Here is a 21,020-nt window from a genome sequence, read left to right as displayed (position 1 = left end):
TTCGATGTGCTCTAAAAATAGTGGCTGATCGCGCTTAATCATATTGTCAACTGTTTTCATATGAGCCCGAGTTGGAAGGCAATGCGTTCTTTCAGAAATGCACAGGACGTGAGAAGAGAATATAAAACATATATTTTGTTTGAAACCTTAAACAGAAGTTCTAATATTGTATATTTTGCCGACGTGACGTTTCAATCAACTGAAAGAATAAAATAATTTCTAAACAAAAAGAGCAGGAGGCGTAATCGCATAGATATTACCACAGAAACGTTCATGACGAATTCAAACAATGTGTTACACATTGTAAAAGTAAAGCGAAGTAAAAAGTGTTTGACAATGCAAACTCAAACCACTCTCTCGCAATCATTAGGGTGCCTGCAGAGCGGGTGCTCAAAGCCGAGTCGTGCGCAAAGTTGACGAAAACGAAAAATCAGTTTCAAAACTGCATTTTCGTAGTAAATTGGACAGGCCCTACAGTGTGGACGCAGACCAAATCCGAAGCTGATCTTTGCGAGAAACCAATTTTGAAGCGTTTTTCGGTGCCGACTCGCGTGATGCATAATTTTTTGTATATTGGTCTCATAGTTTGCTTACAAGGAATTAACATGAATGTGGAAGAACAATATTTAGAATACGCGCTATTAATATTTTCAAGGGAGAACTTTAGCTTTTACACAGAAAGCATCCATTAATTAACTATATTTCTTGTTTTAAATAAAATGAAATTCGAACTAAATTCTTTCGGTTACAAGAAATTTATTCAAACAGAATAGAATAGAACAGAACAAAACAATATAATAGCAGAGTATGTGGAGAATTCACTGCTAAACTTTCACTTCGCAGTAACTATTATAAAATCGATCGGTGTTGATCGAAATCGCACGGCTCAACTTTGTGCATCCACTCTGCAGGCACCCTTAGAAGCAAAACGAGATATAAGCAACACATTTCCATACCAACCAACCTGCTAGCCAGGCAAATCCGCAAAGTGTAAACATGCAACAACAAATCTCTAACCGCTATTCATCTGCAGTTGCAATCCTTCCCTCAAGCGTACTCTAATGAACGGTGATTCCTCATAAAAAATACTGTAAAACAACATTAAAAAGGAGGTAAAAACTGATGTACTCGTATGTAAAAAATCAGTTTATATTTCAAACAGCCCCGACAACAACAAGTATAATGCTCAGCAACAACAAATGATATGAAATAAAGCATATGAACGATGCTTGCTTAGCCTGGTGGTTGGCGGTTGCTTACCACCCCTTCCATTGTGAAACATTTGCAACGCTCAGGCAAATGCAGCGCAATCATGGTAACAGCTAGACTTCGTGCACACAATCAAAGCCAGCGAGAAGGAAACAGGCTTATATCGGTATTGTAGCTCAGTCCAACTTGGTTCTGCTCAACGAAAAAATATTGTATATGAAGTGTAGTAACGAAAAGGAATAAAATCAGTGCAAAAAATAGAATAAAGAATATTTAGCTGGCAACAAATGTAGGTGGAGTAGTTCTGTTTCAACAGTGGGTCAAGAGTGTAGTTTTATTAATATAAATAATTAAAAAAATCATACATCAATAATTTTCTTGTATTAAGTCTTGAAAAGGTTAAGGAGAATTAGGATAAGTTACTTTTAATGAAAAACCTCAGCGAGGCGAAATTTGTATGGGAATCAGCCGTAAGTATTGTCACTCATCTCATCTATCAGGACATACGGGGAGCGGGCTTTTTTCAACTAGGTCAAAGCATAGAGTGAGAAACGTTGGATAAGTAAGTAGTATTCAACTTCTCAAGATGTGGTTAGTATACATAACATGAGGAGGCTCGTAGCATGCAGACTGTAATTCCCATATAACGGCCATCGGATGGTTAAGAAATATAAATAAAATAACGTAAATCAACTTCGATCAATTAGATTCTCTCCAATCTCTATCTTAGAACCCCACTCTGTCAAAGGTGTGGCGGCTCACACATGTACTTGCTAAATAAAATACAATAATTAATTGATTAACGAGATTGTAAGAAGTTGAAGAATTTTGGAGCGCATATATCTGTTTTAAACATGGTGTCCCATATTAATCTAAAACCCTCTGTACGTGTTTTGATATTCGGTTCGATTTTAACAAGTCGCTGTGGATCTATTTATTAATTAAAAAACATATTGGATTTATTAGGATGGTGTGTTGCTATTAAGAGAAGAAATTTTTATTGAATGTATAAATCTAATATAAAGCAATCTGCACCAACTACCGTGCGATAAGCCTCCTCAATCTGCATATAAGGTTCAATTGAGCGTATTTTGTGAAAGATTAAAGCCCATCATCAACATACTGATTGGACCTTATTAGTGTGGCTTTAGGTCTGATATTCACAAATCTTGGAAAAGACCAGTGAACCTCTTCACCTGTCTTTATTTTTTGAATTTGATATCCCCGCAAAATTAATACAGCTGTGTAAACTAACGTTTGTGGAACTTCTTCAATCCACTCCTGAAGAAAATCATTAGAGCTGAATAGAGAAGATACTATCTTCTATAAGAGTGTGCAGCTGCTAGCATATGGCGATGATATTGATATCATTGGCCTCAACAATCGCGCCGTTAGTTCTGCTTTCTCCAGACTGGATAAGGAAGCGAAGAAAAATGGGTCTGGTGTGAACGAGGGCAAGACGAAGTATCTCCTGTCATCTAACAAACAGTATGCCTGTTGACAATCATAACTTCGTAGTCGTAGATAATTTCGTCTATCTTGGAACAAGTATTAACATCAAAAATAACGTCAACCTCGAAATCCAACGTAGAATAAGTTTTGCCAAAAGGTACTACTTCGGACTGAGTAGGTAATTGAGAAGTAAAGGAGAAGAAGAATATAAAGCATAATTTTCCGGTTTATAGAAGATGCAACTGAATCTATAGCTAAATTTGAATAGGTTAGCTATATTCGTGAACTTTTTAAGTGAATATTGTTGAAATTGCGACACTAATCAGCGACTGTTTGCGTACCAATAGCAGCCGCTAAATCCTGTGACGTTGCGGAAGTGGATACGAGGTGAACAATTGCTGCCAGTTTAGCAGCACATTTCTCTACGCCTCAGTGTTGAGCAACAAAGGAATCTAGCATTCATTGCTGCTGGGCAATTTTTGCAATTACATACATATACACATGTTTACTTTAGCTCTTGTAAATTAAAAGTTTAAAGACTGTGTAATTAGGACGTCTCGCATCGTAAATACAAAATTTATGCAAATATATTTTTATATATGTATGTGTAAATATGTATGTACGTGATGTGTGAAAATATTAAAGCTAATTTCTCCCAATTGCAGTTAAATTGAATTAAATAAGTGTAAGGATCTCAATAACAATTCGTATATATGTATGCGCACATACATTTATGATAGATATATCTGTACATACATACATATGTATGTATATGTATGATTTGATGTTTGATTTTTTCTGCTTTCACACGTGTGTTCTTCCTGCGAAAATGAGATCACTCCGTTTTGATAGCAATGATGACTGCTTCCTGGTTGCAACAAATTCTTGTTCACACACACTCGCTTGTTCAGGAAAAGTTGCTGTTGTTTACTGTTACATAGCCGATTTTGAAGTTGACGCTGATGCGTTGCCACATTTTACGCTGAGTGACAAAATCACCGCATACTGACAAGTCTGGTTGATGTGGACGTCAAAAGCCACAGTCAGCTCAACAACAAGCCACGTAAACAACGTGCACAACAAGTGTAAAATATTGCCAACAAGTAAGTATGTAAGTACATGAATATGTATTCAATAAGTGACAAACCATAAACAAGGCTGACGTTGCATGTAGAGATATACATACATACATACGTACGTATATGCATATATACATACATATATTGTGTATTATTCAACTCAGATTCTGTAAAGTCTTCTATACAACCAATGGTGATGTTGCAGCGATTGTGTTGATGCGTTGATTTCTTCAATGATACTTGCCGCACCAATATACAGTACCTAGTTGTTCTTGTTATTGCTTTTGCTGCTGTGATTCTGTTATTGTCATTGCAACCACCAACTCCTCCACACACGAAGCCACTGTTAGTCATTGTTACAGCTGGATGCTGTTGCAGCCTTTTTGTGCTTTTAGTTTGCGCCTTCCGCTGTGCTTTAAGGGTGGTTTTGCGGCTTGGTAGCTGCGTCCGTTGCCGATTGCTCGATTCGGCTTTTCTTTCGCAGCGGACGCTTTGCCTATTGGCAGCGGCATGTATGGCGCGCGTTTTGCACGTTTTTCATAATTTTTAAATTTTCGGCCGTAGTACAACTCATTTGATTTTTAACTGTCATCGTTAGCGGTAGTTAGTGACATTTGAGTTAATGGCGTTATTGCATTGCGTGGAATATTATACGTTCGTGTCGTGCGTTAATTAAACCTTGTAATACAATTGAAATTAAAACTAAAATAAAATTATATCAAGCTTTGAATATTGCAGAACACAAATATTACATAAATAAATAAAATACATCGTCTAGTTGATCGTGATAATTAAAATTGGTAATTTTGTTGTTACATTTTTAGTAAAACTTCCTGTGGCGAAAATATTAATCAAATATTCACACAATATACATACAGTATTTATGTATATAAAAGAGTAGAAAGCAATGAAAACTATCTTACTGTGATTACAAATGCTCAAAGTATTCAAAAATAAATTTGAGATAACTCTAAAAGATAAAATAAGAGAACTGTTGTAGCTGAGGTGATTGAATGTATGGTCATCACCTGCTGGGACGGACTGTTGAAAATTATTATTTAGTAATATCAATCACTAATCGGCAGAAAATACCAAACCTGCGAAGGTAACTACACAAGGCATAAACGCGAAATTATTTAAATTAGAACAAGTGCCGTACATTTTATAAACATATTATATTCATACAACCGTTATTGGCTATTTCCCATAGATTTTCGATGGAGTTTAGGTCATTCCAATACCTAAATATTTTTGCTTTCCAAAAATCCTCGAATAGGTACAGCTCTATAGATTGGTGCCTTATGGTGATGGGAAGTCCGCGTTTCACCCTAAAATTAGTCACCAATCTTCACTAACCCTTTTCCAAAGCTTTATGTATTTTTCTGAGTTCATTTTATGGGACACAAAACAAACTGGAGTCTTTCCGTGATGTCTAAATGCGTCATATATCATAAGGTATTTTTCTTTCTAACGAATCGGGATTCTTTTTAAGGATAAACGTAACGGTAGAGTTACTGAAAACTCGTGTCCATCTAAATTAAACTTTTTCTCGTCACTAAATATGAAGATTGCTACTCGGTGTCACAAAAAAGGTACTTCTCAACAAACTGAAATCGCGTCAGCTTTTACCTTTTTAGCAAAAGTCTAAGTTTAGCACTTCTTTTTTCATACCGATTGGAAAAATTTGGAAAATTTTCGATCGATCGCATTCTTATTCCTTTTCATCCTTGTGGCAATTTTTTGTTCTTATTAACCGACAAATGCCTGATCTTTCGAATTTCCCTTCCTTTTATTAAAATTGATCAGCCGCTTCGAGGTGTTTTACCTTGGTTCTGAGATCCTTCAGAAAATTTTCGATCGATCGTATTCTTATTAATTTTCATCTTTGTGGCAATTTTTCGTAGGGTCCTTTCAGTTTCTTTGAATGCCAGTATTTGGGGTTGCTTCTCAATAGTGAGTTTCACACCACGTGACAGATGCTGGCGTACGCCGATGATATTGATATTATTTGCCTACGCATCCGTGCCGTTAGTTATGCTTTCTCCCGACTGAATAAGGAAGAGAAGCAAATGGGTCTGGTAGTGAACGAGGGCACGACGAAATATCTCCTGTCATCAAGCAAACATGTCACTGTTGACAGCCATAACTTCGAAGTCGTAGATAATCTCCTCTATCTCGGAACAAATATTAACACCAACAACAATGCCAGTCGCGAAATCCAACGTAGAATAACCTTGCCAACAGGTACTACTTCGGACTGAAAAGACAATTGAGAAGTAAAGTCCTCTCGGCGAATAAAACCAAACTCGATAAGTCATTCATTATTCCCGTCCTGCTATATGGTTCAGAGCCATAGACGATGACAACATCTGATGAGTCGACGTTACGAGTTTTCAAAAGAAAGGTTCTGAAGAATATCGCAATTCATGGAACGACGAGCTGTACGCGATATACGAGGACATTGACATAGTTTAGCAGATTAAAAGACAGCAGTTACGCTGTCTAGGCCATTTCGTCCGTATGGATGAAAACACACCAGCTCTGAAACTATTCGACCCGCCGGGGAAAGCAGAGAAAGACTTCCCCTCTGTTGAAAAGACTAGGTGGAGAAGGACCTGGCTTCGCTTGGCATTTCCAATTGGCGCCATACAGCGAAAAGTAGAAACAACTGGCGGTCCGGTGTTAACTCAGCTACTATAACCGCGTAAGTGGTGTCTTTGCCATTAAAGAACAAGAACTTTGAGAAATGTCTCGAAAACTCATACATGCAGGTATTGCTATGGGATGCACTGAACTACTACTCAAAATGATAACTCGATTCCGTTTACATTAATTTAACAGGGTAAAATGTCATATATGTAAGTGATTAGTTGGGATAACTCAAGTTTCAGCCAATCAAATGCGAGATTAAAAACGAAAAAAATGTTTCTAATACGGCTTCAAAAATTATTAAACTCCACAAACCGGATTAAAAATAAATCGACATCTTGGTATATAAATTAAAAATTAATTTTGGAATCTCCGGACATCTTGGATAAAAAAATTAAATTTTCCAATGTTGAGATCAACTAACTAAATCAACAATCTAACTTTTAACCCAAAATATTTTAAATAGAAAATTCGCAACACTGGTCTTAGCCAATTATATATTTTTTTGCAAATATAGAGTTGATTTTACAGCCATGAAATTTGTATAAATAATTTTTTTTCCCTTCAAATCGCCCAAAGAAGTATTGACATGCTACGCAACAAATACTCTTACGTTTTAAGTTAACACTTATTGAGTAAATCAATTACATCGCACTCAACTCCATCACAGCATAATGTATATTAGGCACCGTGCAAAAGAGAGGAGCGCTAGTAAGGACAGTTTACTTGACGCCCAGCACATTGCTGATAAATGCTATGCGAAACGGACTGGGTTCATACCTAAATAGTATTTGTTTAAGGTGATATGTGAACTTGTTGGACCCACACAACTGTGCTTAAATTATTGTCTCGTCTGCGAGTCATACACAGACGTGTACGCACGTATGACTTTATTTGCCACATGCCACACCATGTCATACATCAAACAATTTACCAGCTATCGCTAACATCCTCTGTTAACGGTCATAGTAATTACAATATTGGTAAGGGTAAAGTGCGAAGCGCCGAAAGCCACAAGTGGCACATAAATTTAATTCACAGTCAAATGCGTCGGTCCCTCGCGCCTCAGGTCTACTAGAGTCACAATGACTTAAATATAATATACTCATATGTAAGTATGTATGAGTATGTTCGTATTCGCAGATGAAGGGCCCATGATACTTACATGTGAACAAATGTGTCACAAACAAGGATCTATCACCTCTGACTACAGATGGCCTTACAAATCGCAAAATACTAATGTAGGTATGTTTTAAGGGATGTTAACTGGCAGTTATGTCCGTCCGTTTTCAGCCGCTCATCGCACACATGATTACTACAGCAGTTAAGGGCCGAAAGGTTTGTCGATGGTAATGTTGTTCGTAATTATCTTACACCACAATGGTTGCGATGCGCTTGTTTACGGGTTAAGTACACACATATAAGCTTTGTTGAAATCGTTTTTAAATATACTTACATAAATTGATTTATGCGGGGTGAAATCAATCAAGCGTATGTGGATTTTCCAACCATTCTCGAATAAATGAAATATTTAAAGCGTATATAAGTCTATAAAACTGTATGTATGTACTTACTGATACCTACGCAGACACATGAATATAAAATTTTCTTTTATATTAGTAAATTTTATAATATGAGCAAAATAAACTTCAATAGAAACAGTCCACAAGTTTTTAACCAAGAAAAGCGAGAAGCACATGACCAACGAAAGTTTCGAACCAAAGCTACGCTAGGGCCAGCAACAAGTCAATTTTCGGGTGAGTTTTCTTCTTGGTTTCTAGTAGTTCTTTTCTTCGTTTTGATAGAGTTAAAATGCATTAGTTGCGATTCGATTAAAGACTGCTAAGAAGGTATCGATGGTGTCATATTTAATTTTTTTATGTTTTCGCGGAGAAATGAAAATTTTGCTTTTATGTTAAAGAAAAATTCACTGATAATCTAAGCTCTAAATTTTGACGTTTTTCCCACATTTTTGAAAAAAAATAGTGAACAGCTGGTTTTATCGAAAAAATTCCAATGGAAAAGTGTAGGAAACTAAATCTCTGCCAAAAGGAATCTGAACACTCATGTTATAAAAGCGCTTTGTTTCAGAGATATAATAAAAAAGTAAAAATATATATATTTTTTTAAATCAAATTTATGTATTTAAATCTTGATGTATATGCAGCAAAATCAGAAGAGTGAACTGCAAACTTCTTCTTTACTTGCATAGACACCGCTTACGCGATTATAGCCGAATTAACAACAGCGCGCCAGTCGTTTGTCCTTTTTACAAGGTGACGCCACTTGGAGATTCCAAGCAAAGCCATGTCCTTCTCCATCTGGTCTTTCCAACGGAGTGGAAGTCTTCTCTTCCTCTGATTCTTCCCGCTGGTACTGCGTCGAAAACTTTCAGAGCTGAAGTGTTTTCATCCATTAGGACAACATGATCTAGACAGCGTAGCCGATGTCTTTTAATTCGCTGAACTATGTAAATGTCGTCGTATATCTCTTAGGGCTCATCGTTCCATCGAATGCGATATTCGCCGTGGCCAATGCGCAAAGGATCATAAATCTTCCGCAGAATCTTTCTCTCGAAAACTCGTAACGTCGACTCATCTGATGTTGTCAGCGTCCATGCCTCTGAGCCATATAGCAGGACGAGAATAATGAGTGACTTATCGAGTTTCGTTTTTGTTCGTCGAGAGAGAGCTTTACTTCTCAATTGCCTACAGAGTCCGAGGTAGCACCTGTTGGCAAGAATTATTCTGCGTTAGATTTCGACGCTGACATTATTGTTGGTGTTAATACTGGTTTCAAGATTGACGAAATTATCTACGATTTCAAAGTTATAACTGTCAAAAGTGACGTGGGAGTCTAATCGCGAGTGTGATGGTTGTATGTTTGATTACAGGAATGCTTTCGTTTTGCTCACTACCACACCTATTTGCTTCGCTTCCCTATCCATGCTAGAGAAAGCAGAACTAACAGCTCGGTTGTTGAGGCCAATCATATCGATGTCATCGGCGTACACACTACAAAGAAGCTTGTACATGCACCTTTTCAGATCTTCCTCGCCGCTCTTGAATAGCTCGGCCGGCAATCCTTCGCCCCCCGCCGCTTTGTTTCTCTTCAAACGGGTAATCACTATTCGAGCTTCTTCATGGTCGGGCAATGGAACTCTACTCCATCGTCATCGATTATATTTTCACTGCCATTCAACCGCTCATCAACTCTCGGTTTCCATCCCATCCCGCACGTGTTGTGGTCAATTGCAACGTTGGGAGATAGGCTAATCATCGTACCAGCTGTTCTTTTGCATTTTCCAAAAACCAATAGTTTCGGTTGAACCTGTAAGTATGTAGCTTGAAATGCCGTCCCACAGTTCCCTTATATCGCTGTCTGTCTGTTGTGATTGCAGCTTCTCGACGTCGAATCTTATTTGTGTTTGTGCGCATCTTGGCTGCAACAAAATAGTGGTTCGAGTCGTTGCTAGGACCTCGGAACATACGCACGCTTAAAACATTGGAGACTTCCGTATGATCGATCTGGTTGGTGGCTTTTGATTTGACTTGGTCAATCGTCCTTCTCTCCCGTCGAGGCGTGCGCGAAAATCTTCGCTTATATGCGGATTGTGGCTAGACGTTCTTCCTCCGGGGTGGATGACATGCAAACACTTTTATTAATAAATAAACTAACTAATCGGCTCTCTGACTAAAAAGTTCGACTCCTATTAGGCTTCTTAAAGTTTTCAAGAATCTAGAAAGGTTGGAGTTTCTTTAGGTTACAATCAGAATAAAACTTATGATTCTTATAAATATTATTATATAAATTATTTTTTTTATACAGTTTCATGGTTATAAATTTTTTTCTGAAATATTTGTTTCTAATACAGTCTATTTATTAATTTATTATCATGATGTTATAATTACTTACAAATAAGACAAAAAACAAACACGAAGAATTAGTACAATGTAAGTAAAGATGGATATGATATGTAAGAATTAAATAAACTTTCGTTATTAGATGAAATTATGAACCGATTGTAAGTGTCATTAATACAATTTGGTTGATATTTGTAATAATTTGACATATTGGGAGTTGAGAAAGGACATCTCCTTTATTACCCAAAGTAAGGAAGACCTAATTTCGGTTATAACCGAACTTTTCATACTTTTTCAACTCGTAAGGATGAAAGCCAGTTAGTTATAAGGGGTCCAGGTGCACCGTTATATGAAGAACATGCTCTCAATTTTATTAAGATAGCTCACATATTTGCCGATTTATGCGCTGAAAAGCCACCCGGTAGTTCGACAATCTCTATATTATGTATATGGGGGCTAAGGAAAATATTCACAATATTCCACCCATTTGTAACACACATACTTACTACTATCAGAAAAAGATTCTCTCTGAATTTCATTTATATACATATCTCACACATTGACCGATATTTTCATTAAAAAGTGAACTATAAGGTCTGGGTCTTCAGTACCTAAGGGCTTGAACATTTTTGGTTCGAATTGAACAATTTTGAGTCATATGATGGCACACCTCGTGCAAAGTTTTGTCCTGATATATTAATTGATTCTTGATTTGTATACTGAAAAGTGAAAGTTTTTGAGAGATAATAAAATTTAATATTGTGTTATATGGGAAGTAGGAGTGGCTGTAGTCCGATTTCGCCCATTTTCACACTGTAACATGAGAATATCAAAGGAATATTACGTATCGAGATATGTGATTTTACCTGAAAGAGAGTGGTGCCACGCCTATAGCTCAATTTTTACCCTGGCTAATTTAAACGACTCACACACTATCTTGGGAGTAAAATTTAATGTCTCTGGCTTATTTAGGTTATGGAATATATGGGGAGTTAGCGGGGTTATCATCCCCGGTGCCGGTAATAGTTCTTAAAAGAATTGTCTTAAGCGAGTTTGGCTATTGTAGCTTTAGTGGTTAGCAAATATGTAAAATAAACAAAATTTTTTGCTCACAAGTGCCCATTGGTACTGCGAGGTACTGTGCCAAACTAGAGTTTTATATCTTAATTTAGTGTTTAGTCATGGTAGTTTATACGTTTTCGTTTTAAGGTGTTTTGTGGGTGAGAAAAACCATTGTGCTCTGTAGCAACATGTTATGACAATATAAAAATGTTTATATTGGGCATATGGGAAGGTATAATTAAATGAATGAACTACGGTATAGAATGGCAATAAAGGAAGTAATGTCAACTTATAGTAAATTAGATTAAAAAAAACTGATTGAATCCAATATGTTGTTTTATGGGAAGTAAATGTGGAGTGGTTTTTCCTTGTTTCAAACTGGAGATTACAAAAGAGCATTTAATAAGTTCCATCATATATAAAATTTTTTCAGAAGCTACCGCTTGCATGGACACACGAATGATTTAAAAGACTACTTATAATACATCTGCATCTATCTTTAGTGAACCAAAAAAAAAATACTTTGAAGTAACTTTTCCCTTAAACTTTTTCAGTTTTTATTCTAAGTAATAATATGTAGATCTTATACATATGTATGTATATTATTTGATTCTAAATCAATTGTGTTGATCACCATTGCAAAAAAATTAAATATATCACGGCTAAGAAAAAAAATTGGTCACTTAAGTTTTTAACACTTTAAATGAAATTATCTAGTAAGTACTAGATATATACCTATGCTTATATTTGCTTAGGGTCAAAATTTATTACTTTTAAAAAAATTTTATCCTGTAGTGAATAAACAAATATCTCAAGACGTACATGCTCCGCAGTTCAAATATTAGCAAAGGAACAAAAGTACTCACGAAATAGGCAGTATATTTAAAAAACACATAGTAAGTATTTTTCAACACATTATTTCTAAATTCAAAAAGATGCCTGAAGTTGGAGTTTTGATGAAAGGGAAAGGCCTAAAAAATTTGCACGCGCTTAGCTAAGAGTAAAGTGGGTCGAAGTTCAAGAAACACCACAAATCCGATATCGCTATCATAAGGGAGTTGGTATTGCACAAGTTCATCTCAAAATATTCGAACCTTTTGCTTTCAGCTAATTTTAGAGCATAAACATCAGGAAATACGCCACACTTACGAAGAGAAATATTTCGAAACGTTTGCATGATAATGAATTTTGGGATTCGTACAGAAGAGTCCATATTTAATTTATTTTGATTGTCGATGGGGTAAACGGAAAACGGGGTCTTTTTAATACTTAATTTTTTAGAGAAACTTTTTTTAATATATTTCAATTCCGTTTTGTAATTTAAAATGGAATTTTTCTCAATTTCGGATGCAACCAAAAAGTTTTAAAAGTATAGAAGATAAATCACTTTTGGTCGCGATTATTTTTCGATGTTAGAATAAACTTAATAATAAACTTAAAACTCAGTTTTTACTAGAACATTATAATTCTTTAACCTTCATAAAACAACGAATTAATAATGCTATCCACTCTGTTGCCTCGATCTTGAAATTTTTGTATGAATTTTAGAAAACGCCAGTCTAAATAGTAGAATTTGTGTCATGTAAGAGGGTTTGATGATTATAATTACACTGAATTGATGCCTTCAAAATTTGTATAAAATTGGTTAGTTATGGTCAATGTTACTCAATATTTACATACCCATATCAATGCTGGTACACCCTCTATCTAATGCCAAGGCTTACAATTCGGATCAAGCAGGCGAATCTCTCCATCATTTCTCAAACAAAAGGTTGGAAGTATGATCGTAATATTTTGAATACTTACGATTAGTTTAAAGATGTTATAGGCACATTTTAGGCCCTATTCGAGCCATCTTCAAGTTCTAAGTCGATTGAATATTTCTTCCTGACTTCGTAAATAATCAATGAGAGCTACTTTTTCATTTTAGTTGATTTGATTATCGAACAAGTATGTTTTTGCTTAAAAAGCATATGAATTTCATAAAACTATAGACAAAATTTCCGTTTTACTTTAGTTTCTTAATATAACAAAGTACGTTTCTATTAAAGTGAGCTTCTTTAAATTACTGGTTTATCTGTGTATTTGAACACTTTAAACTCTCTTCATATGAAAGCCGAAGCTGCTGGTTTTAATTGCCTGCAACGCAAAAACTTTAGCTTTGTTTTATTGGTTTACTCAGACAAACTATTGCAGTTTGCGCATTTTTCAGAGAAGCTGCCAACAACTTCCCAGTTATTTGTCGCGCCTTTTACAAATGGTAATCAGCAAGAAATATAAAGCGCGCAAGAATAAACTTTTACCAAATTTATTATATGAAAAAAGTTGGACAAGTTGATTTTTCATTTCGCTGTAAAAACAAATTGAAATTGAGGCTTCGCAAGGCTTTTAGTAGCGCAAAGTGGTGAGTGGGAGCCTAACTCCGTCACACATCCATCATTGAAACACAAAATGCAAATTGATTCCGCTTGAGAATTGGGATATTATAGCGCCAAACGGCGGTGGGTACATTACACACCGCCGCAGCTCACCCGCCCGTACAAACGCAAACAACCGCATTGGATTACCACCATAATTAGCATAATCTAATTTAAACTTAGCGCAGCTTTCACACCCAACACCGGTGCCACCGTACGCCAGTTGATGCTGTCAAATTAAAACATTTACTGTTCGCACTACCTAGGGGTGTGAGGTGTGCGTGGAACAAGAGAAGTGCTTTACAGCTGCTGTTACATTTCGTTAGACGACATCGGTTCGTCAAAAGTTTATTTTTAAAAGCGAAATGAAAAAACAATAAAAAACTTTTAAATGCGAAAATAAAAGAGCGAAGAGCACTCAAGTGCGCCAGATTGGCTTCGACACCCGGATGGCACAGGACTCCAAAAAACATACATTCGCACATTCATACTCCTGCTGAAATATGTTGTTGTCAAGGCAGGCAATCAGCAATCAGCAGCCGAATCATCACTCTCACAAGTCCCGCCGTGGCGGCATTTAAATGAATTAAAACATTTTGATGTAGCACAAGGCGGCGTACCTCCCAAAATTGCATACTCTTATATGTAGTACATATAACCTATACACTCGTATATATATTATAGTATGTATGTATGTATACAACACTGCAGGTGACGGCCGGGAAAGTGTTTTGATTTAACGAGTGCACTTGTATTTTTAACCACCAGGCTTCACTATAGCCATGTGCTTATTAGCAACCCTTTACACTGATTTCGCACTGGGCTGAGGAAGCCCCTCTACTGCGAATGGACGCTGAATGGCGGAGTTCCAATGAATCCACAGATCGACTACAGTCAAAGTTTTAAAAATTTTCCTTGTTTTTCAAAATTATAGTAAATCTTGTTATGATTATGAGGAGGAGCAGTTGTGTTTTCGCAGGTATTTGAATTAGAAATAATAACTAACTTTGACCAAACTGTAATTGTGTTGTTTAACGAAGTAAATTTACCATAAACAAGTTAGAAACTGATAGGATGAAAATGACAATACCATAGTCAGTGTATATATGTATATAATTATTACTTTTATGAGTATACTATACATATGTACATACGTATACTGCCTTTTATACATATTTCGGGATTTAGCAATCATAGTGTTGCAATCTAGCTAGCATCTCACAACTTTATCGTAAGGAAGGACATTTTTGAAGATACTCGTATACCTACGTAACGTAAGGCTGGTGCCAATTTGTTGGGAGAAATGTTAAAAAAATACGAAAGCTATGCTTCGAAGAGTGAGAGATGATGAAACGTTGATTTATACGTATCAAATCAGTCGACTGCATGGGTATTTCTAAATGAGCCGAATCCAACAGAAGTCCTTTGCGCACGAAGCACTTCCTGATTTTTTGGAACAACTGTAAACATCGCAAGCATATCTGTTGTATTTCAAGAAATCACGAAAACTACATGTTCCAACGCTTCTTCCATGAATGAAGAATTCCCGACACTTTTTTGACAGAATGTATATCGTACGTGCGTACATACTTGTATATTATATTTCATCTACATTAATTAAAAACAAGAAAAAACGTTAACTTCGGCTGTACTCTTCACAGGTGCATTTCTTTTATAGTACCCTTCACTATGTGCTATTGTAATCCGATTTGAAGAATTTTGTCGGAGATTATGTTATTACCTTAAGTAGTATTCCATATCAAATTTCGTGAAGATACCACGTCAAATGCGAAAGTTTTCCATACAAGCCCATAATTCCGATCGTTCGGTTTGTACGGAAACTATATGCTATAGTGAGCCGATCTGAACAATTTCTTCCAAAATTATATTATTTCTATGAACAATAACCCATACCAAATTTCGTGAATTTATCTTGTCAAATGCAAAAGTTTTCCATACCAGCACTAGATTCCGATCGTTCAGTTTGTATAGCAGATATATGCTATAGTAAGCCGATCTGAACAATTTCTTCGTATATTACATTATTATCTTAGAAAATAACCTGTGCCAACTTTTGTGAAGATACATTGTCAAATGTGAAAGTTTTCCTTATAAGAACTTGATTCCGATCGTTCAGTTTGTATGACAGCTATATGTTATAGTGGTCCTTTAACGGCAGTTCCGACAAATGAGCAGCTTCTTGAAGAGAAAATGACGTTTCAAAATTTCAAAACGATATCTTAAAAACTGAGGGACTAGTTCGTATAAATACGGACAGACAGACAGGCTAAATCGACTCAGCTCAACATACTGATCATTTATATATATACTTTAAAGGGTCTCCGATGCTTCCTTCTGGGTATTACAAACTTCGTGACAAACTTAAGGGGTTAGGGGTAGTTAGAATTTTCAATTTTTTTTTGCATTTTCGTTAAGTGTAATATCTTAAAAATTTTCTCTGAAAATTTCACGTTGATCCGATAATTAGTTTTTGAGTTATTCTAATAACAAATAACAAATAAATAATAACAAAGAGAGCTCGGGTACTTCACAGCGCTAGTGTGAAACTTTAAACGCGTTTTTCTCAAAACTATGTTTTTTGAATCGGTGACAACTGTAACTCGAAAACCGCTCAGTAGATTTTAATGAAATTTATACAGCTTTTACAATACATAATAAACTCGGGCCTGACCGAAAGATTTTTATTTTTTCGAAAATTTCGATTTTTTAAGACCAATTAACTGTTGATTTTTTCCCAAAAATTAAAAAAAAAAAAATTTTTCTGAGGCAGCCATTTTGCTAATTTTGAAAGAAATCCTTTGATCAGGGCCGGGATTATCTATTTATAAAACTAATTTTTTTGTCCGACTGTTTTTAGATGAATCTCCAAGGACTTATGCTTGTCACCGCAAGTAGCTTTTTCTGGAACAGGGTCAACACAAACAACTATAACTTTGGAAATAAATTTTTTTTTTTTAAATTTTCGTAATTTCAAGTCGACAAATCCTATAATAATGCCATATTACTACTTTTGTAAAATAACATGATTTAATAGCGAAAAAAAATACTGAAAACTCTCATTTTTTCGTGCCTCTGACTACCCCTAACCCCTTTTCAGGGTATAAAAAATTAAAAAAGACGGGAGCCGTTAGTGATTCTAAGTAATGATGTATGTATATATATATTTACTTGCCAATACTATGTTTATATAATCTTGCTTTCTTGTTCGGGCGTTACGTTCAAATCATTTGGTGCCGCCTCGAATTCGTTTAAAAGGGACTTAGTTTGCCGAACTAGTTAGCTTTTCGTTGACCAAAATGTTCCTGTGATCGGTATCCAAATTATGGACAAGTGGATTTGACCAGTGAGCTTAAATCCTTCCTGCAATTGTTGACTACGCTGGAATTAATATTTGGCAGCTCGGCAGCTTCAGCTTTTCCCCCTACTTAACCTCTTCCTCATTCACATCTAGAGGGCAAGTTCACCCAAAAGTGACTATTGAAATATAATCCCTTATTCGTATGTCAGAGCATGCTGCTACTTTCCGAATACATACGCATATGGGCAATTGATACAGGAGCATATTAATCGCGTTAGTCGGACATGGCTTAATAGCCTCGGTAACCCCCGCATACTATTTTATCTATTTAATACCAGGACACCATATGTCAGAATTGGTCTAATGACGGCCATATATATCCACATATCCACATATGCATTATGTATATTCAGTTCCTGTTATTTATTCGTTATTTTAAGTCTTTTAAGTGATGTAAATATTGAATTTTTTTAAGTTTTGCTAATAACAGTTAAGTTTCGTCAAAAAAAAATAGTTTGATTGGTACCGAGCCTGTACACCAGATCCAATCCAATTCACAAGATGAGATAGCTTTATTTTTCCATCCGAGCTCACAAATACTCTATAAGGTATTTTTTGAAAATAGGCTCATATCTTTTGAGCAGTTAGACGAGGAGCGAGGTTTATTTTGCTGCCTCCCTGTACCGAAAACTTAGTTTTTAAGTAAGGTTCTATAAATGAAAGATTTTTCGATCGTCCTTTTCGTTGGCGATTCTATAGAAAGAAAGTTGGTACAAAATATGTATATCCTTTTAATTTTACAGCACAAACTTAGTATTTAATAAAGCAAACTAAAGATATTTCAACAATTAGAACATTTCACTAGAATATAATTAATATTAGCTTGTATTCATTTCGTGCTCCAAAGCACCGTCGGCAAAATGCTGCTAAAATCTTTGCATCAAAAAACTACTTGACAAGTTACACGCATATCCCATACTCTTATTTCTTTGTGCAATCCTAAGTACATAAATCTCTTGGCGCATTTTATTGAAATCAAAAACAACTTAATGCACAATCTGCTTTGTTCCGGCACTCAGTGTTAAGCTCTTCAGTTTAGGGACTAAACGCAAAATGCGTGGTTGGGCATTGTCGACAGGTTTCCATTTATTGTCTACCAAATCTGAAAAGTACATGAGAAGAACATTTAAATGTCATTGTCTTATTGTTTCTTACTGTGTTTGAATTTCCTATACTTAAGAATTGCAGCTCTTTCCTGAAGGCAGACATTACATTCTACTTTCTTTTCTCTCCCTCTCTTCAACTTGTTAAAATTGCAGCTGTTCGACTAGCGGTCATGTCGGAGGAACATCAGCAACAGCAGAAGCAGCAGCAGCAACAACAACAACAGCACCAACGTCAACAGCTTTTGCAGCAACAGCAGCAGCAACAGCAACAAAAATGCTCAAAGGATACGGCAATACCCAACTCCTCCTCTGCGTCCTGCTCGCCCACAAATGCCACATCCACTGCGACACCGCGCAAGTCGAATATTCATGAGATGTGCAATCAAGACTTTGTTAGTCGACTGATGGCAGCCACGCCTCCCTACTTGTACTCAACGCCAGTGGGTGCTAACAACTTTTTTTTTAGTGACATGTTGCGCTCTTTGGTGCAGGCGCGCAACAACGAGAATGCGCGTAATCTACAGCTGCAGCAGTCGATGGTGTTGGCGCGAAGGCCGCGAAAACGAACTTGGGCGCATCATCGTCCTTACTATGAACATTTGCGAGAACGCAAAGAAGCGGAAGAGAAACAGCAACTCCTTACGCAACAACAACAACAGTTGAACAACAATGCTACCGTCTCCGCAGTAGGATTGGAGAAGCCACTTGAGCTTACAAATAAACCATATTTTCACTTAGCCAATAAGTATCGCAAATTAGAAAATGAATCCAAGGATGCAACAGATGTCAAGATTGTCAAGTGCGATACTATCGGTATTCCAACCCCCGAAGTTGTAGCTGCAACTGCTCCCAATAAGAATGGGAATGAAAGAGGTGGCGCGGCCGAAGCTGTGCTGCAGGACACTCCACCTGCAGCTTCTTTGCCACCACAGGATTTGGTTTTGCCACCACCGCCACCAGTTTGGTATCCACCACTCTACCCACCTTACGGCATCGATCCGCTGCACTTCTTCATTGATCTACGCGTCTCAGGTCATATTTACGACCGCAAAAAAGAGAATATATCGCCACTCACAAACGTCGACGACAACAATGCGGCCACCGATTCAGAGGCTACCGGTAGTAACTGCTCTAATGTTAATTTGTTGAACAAACACCGCCAGGGCTCTGCTTTCACTGTACCTGTGCCTCGTTGCAACGACAATAAACCTGCCGTTGTACATGCACTTGACGCGATCAATCTAACCTCAACCGCCATGGCTAGTAAGTTCGAAAACTATACCAAATACTATGATCTGGGTGAAGCCAAAGAAAACCAACCCTTGACTAAGAGCAGTGCCAGTTATATGTTACAACAGTTACCCCGACTTTATAGCCAGTTTGCAGCACGAGACCTGATCGCATCGAACGTAGCTGCAGCTGTTGGTGGTGGCAATGGCAATAGCTTTGACAATGACAATAAATCCGAACCTGATTGTGAAGACTCCGATGAACATGCGTCTGTGGATAACAGTCCGAGTTTAGTTGGTAATAATTGTGAACGTGATATCGATGTTGAAATTATAGACTCCATTAAATATCGTACCGATGGCGACAACAGTCGCTGCTCGAGCGCAGATGAAGCATCCATCACACAAATTGATTAGACAGTAAAGTTATATGTATTTTTACTTAAGTATCAAGTTTATTATGTGAATTTAAGTACAAAATAAATTCTTATATTAATAAACGTATATTGCATACGGATACTTGTTTATAACTTACTTCTTGGGTTGATAAATCTTTAGTGAGATCACTTCATTAAATCAAAATCTCTCACCTTCTCTTAGAGCACTTAAAAACGCAATTAGTTCAGGAAGGCCACAAGAGGCAGTAACATCAAAAAAGCGAGTTCTACTCTCAAAGAACAAAGGGCCTGAGCCGATTTCTACAATGAATGATAGATAAATATAGTACATATTTACACACCTGAATCTAATAAGAGATCTACTAAATGGTTGTGAGCAGTGACAGCTCGAAAAGGCTGCCAGTAGCGGCTTTTGAGTCCATGTATGATTTCTGCTTGACCAATGGTGGGACCATAAATATGCAATCCACCAGGTCCCGAATATGTGATACCTATGCCTAACTTTACACCAAAAATATCATTCAATATATGGGGAATATAGTAATAAAATTCTGAAAGAATCCTTTTAATGTGCTCTTGTGTAAAGAACATTTCAATAGTCTTGTTTTTGACAGATCACGACGCGTGAATCGTGTCAAGCTGTCTTGTTGTTTGGCATTTCATCGTGGAAAGACTTACGCCTGAACTACGTTTACAAATTGTCCAAGTTTATTACGAAAATGCACGTTCTGTAAAAAATGTGTTTCGCGCGCTTCGCTCAACTTATGTTAAAAGTAATCGGACTACTAAGCGTACTAATTGCAGCACCATCACCCATTTTGAGACCCAGATTTCGTCACTGAATAATATTCGACCGAATAGACAACGTCCATCACACAATGAAGAAAATATAGCAGCCGTAAATGTACTCGAAGACTATGGAAAGTCGATTCGGTACCGTTCGCAGCAACTGGGTCTGACGTATGGAACGACTTGGCGCATTTACATCGAGATCTTAATTTGGAATTGTACAAAATACAGCTTGTGCAAGAACTGAAGCCACTCGACCTTCTCAAGCGAAATGCTTCGCTCTATGGGATCTTGAAAAGTTCCAAGAATATCCAACGTTTTCGAGCTGAATTTTGTTCAGGGATGAGACACATTTCTGGCTCAATGGGTATGTAAAGAAGCAAAATTA

At 36.7% G+C, this 21,020-nt stretch overlaps 1 protein-coding gene across 3 annotated transcripts; it reads left to right on the top strand.

The window, feature by feature from the left end:
* Window positions 1-4,177: 4,177 nt before the first annotated feature.
* On the top strand, window positions 4,178-19,949 carry LOC105222206 (putative uncharacterized protein DDB_G0271606). 3 transcript variants are annotated; one of them, XM_049455338.1, is made up of 2 exons: window positions 4,178-4,540; window positions 18,370-19,949. In XM_049455338.1, exon 2 carries the CDS (start codon window positions 18,387-18,389, stop codon window positions 19,860-19,862), a length of 1,476 nt encoding a protein of 491 aa, XP_049311295.1. In that variant the 5' UTR covers window positions 4,178-4,540; window positions 18,370-18,386; the 3' UTR covers window positions 19,863-19,949. The 3 variants fall into 3 exon arrangements, with proteins under 3 accessions (XP_049311295.1, XP_049311294.1, XP_029404517.2); XM_049455337.1 differs by having other exon boundaries at window positions 4,178-4,845; XM_029548657.2 differs by lacking the exon at window positions 4,178-4,540 and adding an exon at window positions 7,498-8,146.
* Window positions 19,950-21,020: the final 1,071 nt, after the last annotated feature.

Source organism: Bactrocera dorsalis, chromosome 4 (assembly GCF_023373825.1).
Source record: "Bactrocera dorsalis isolate Fly_Bdor chromosome 4, ASM2337382v1, whole genome shotgun sequence".
NCBI classification, from domain to species: Eukaryota; Metazoa; Arthropoda; class Insecta; order Diptera; family Tephritidae; genus Bactrocera; species Bactrocera dorsalis.
This window is presented reverse-complemented; position numbering and strand designations above follow the sequence as displayed.